This window comes from Phalaenopsis equestris, unplaced genomic scaffold (assembly GCF_001263595.1).
Source record: "Phalaenopsis equestris unplaced genomic scaffold, ASM126359v1 Scaffold184847, whole genome shotgun sequence".
Lineage (NCBI taxonomy): Eukaryota > Viridiplantae > Streptophyta > Magnoliopsida > Asparagales > Orchidaceae > Phalaenopsis > Phalaenopsis equestris.
This window is the reverse complement of record NW_018204796.1, coordinates 1-613: the sequence shown is the minus strand read 5'-3', so window position 1 is coordinate 613 and position 613 is coordinate 1. Positions and strand designations below refer to the sequence as shown.

The window sequence follows — 613 nt, the reverse complement described above, 5'->3', positions numbered from 1 at the left end:
TCTTCTTCTGCAGAGTCCGTGCTTTCGTAAAGCCTGCTAAATACAGTTCGAATATCCTCCTCCGCGTTATCCGACAGTTTCCAGGCCTTAAAGATATTAGATCTTGGGGAAGAAGACTCTATTCGCGCATCTGGGCACTCCTTAACGAGATGACCCATTGCCCCACATCCATAACAAGGCCCGAGCCTACGGCAACAGCCATCACTTTTACAGTCCGTCGCCATATGACCTACCTCGCCGCAGCGGTAGCAAGCACCATCAAAGTACCGACAACCCTTGACGTATGCCCCGCCGGGCCCAGTGACGCTGACTGCCCTTCTGCGGCCATCATCGCCCACGGAGACAACAAATTCGACGAGCTCGCCACCAGAAAGCGAGCGGAAACCCATCGCTTTGATCGAGGAATAGTGAACGAAGAGGTTCTCGCCGCCGTCCTCCGGCGTAATGAAGCCATATCCCCTCGGGACATCGAACCACGCCACAGTGCCCTTCACGGGATCATATTCCCCCGCCATAAACCTAAAATCAAACACAGCCAAGAAGAAGCCCTAACCCCTTCATGACTTTAAATTAATAAATTGAATACGCTCGATATATAAATGAATGAAACAGT

The 613-nt window shown here is 51.4% G+C and overlaps 1 protein-coding gene across 1 annotated transcript; it reads right to left on the bottom strand.

Annotated features, from left to right (window-relative positions):
- Positions 1 to 5: 5 nt before the first annotated feature.
- Positions 6 to 549, bottom strand: LOC110034352 (cold shock protein 1-like; the record flags this gene model as incomplete). Its single annotated transcript, XM_020738624.1, has 1 exon — positions 6 to 549. A coding segment is annotated over exon 1 (510 nt), but the record flags the coding sequence as incomplete, so codon positions are not given.
- Between the last annotated feature and the right edge of the window lie 64 nt (positions 550 to 613).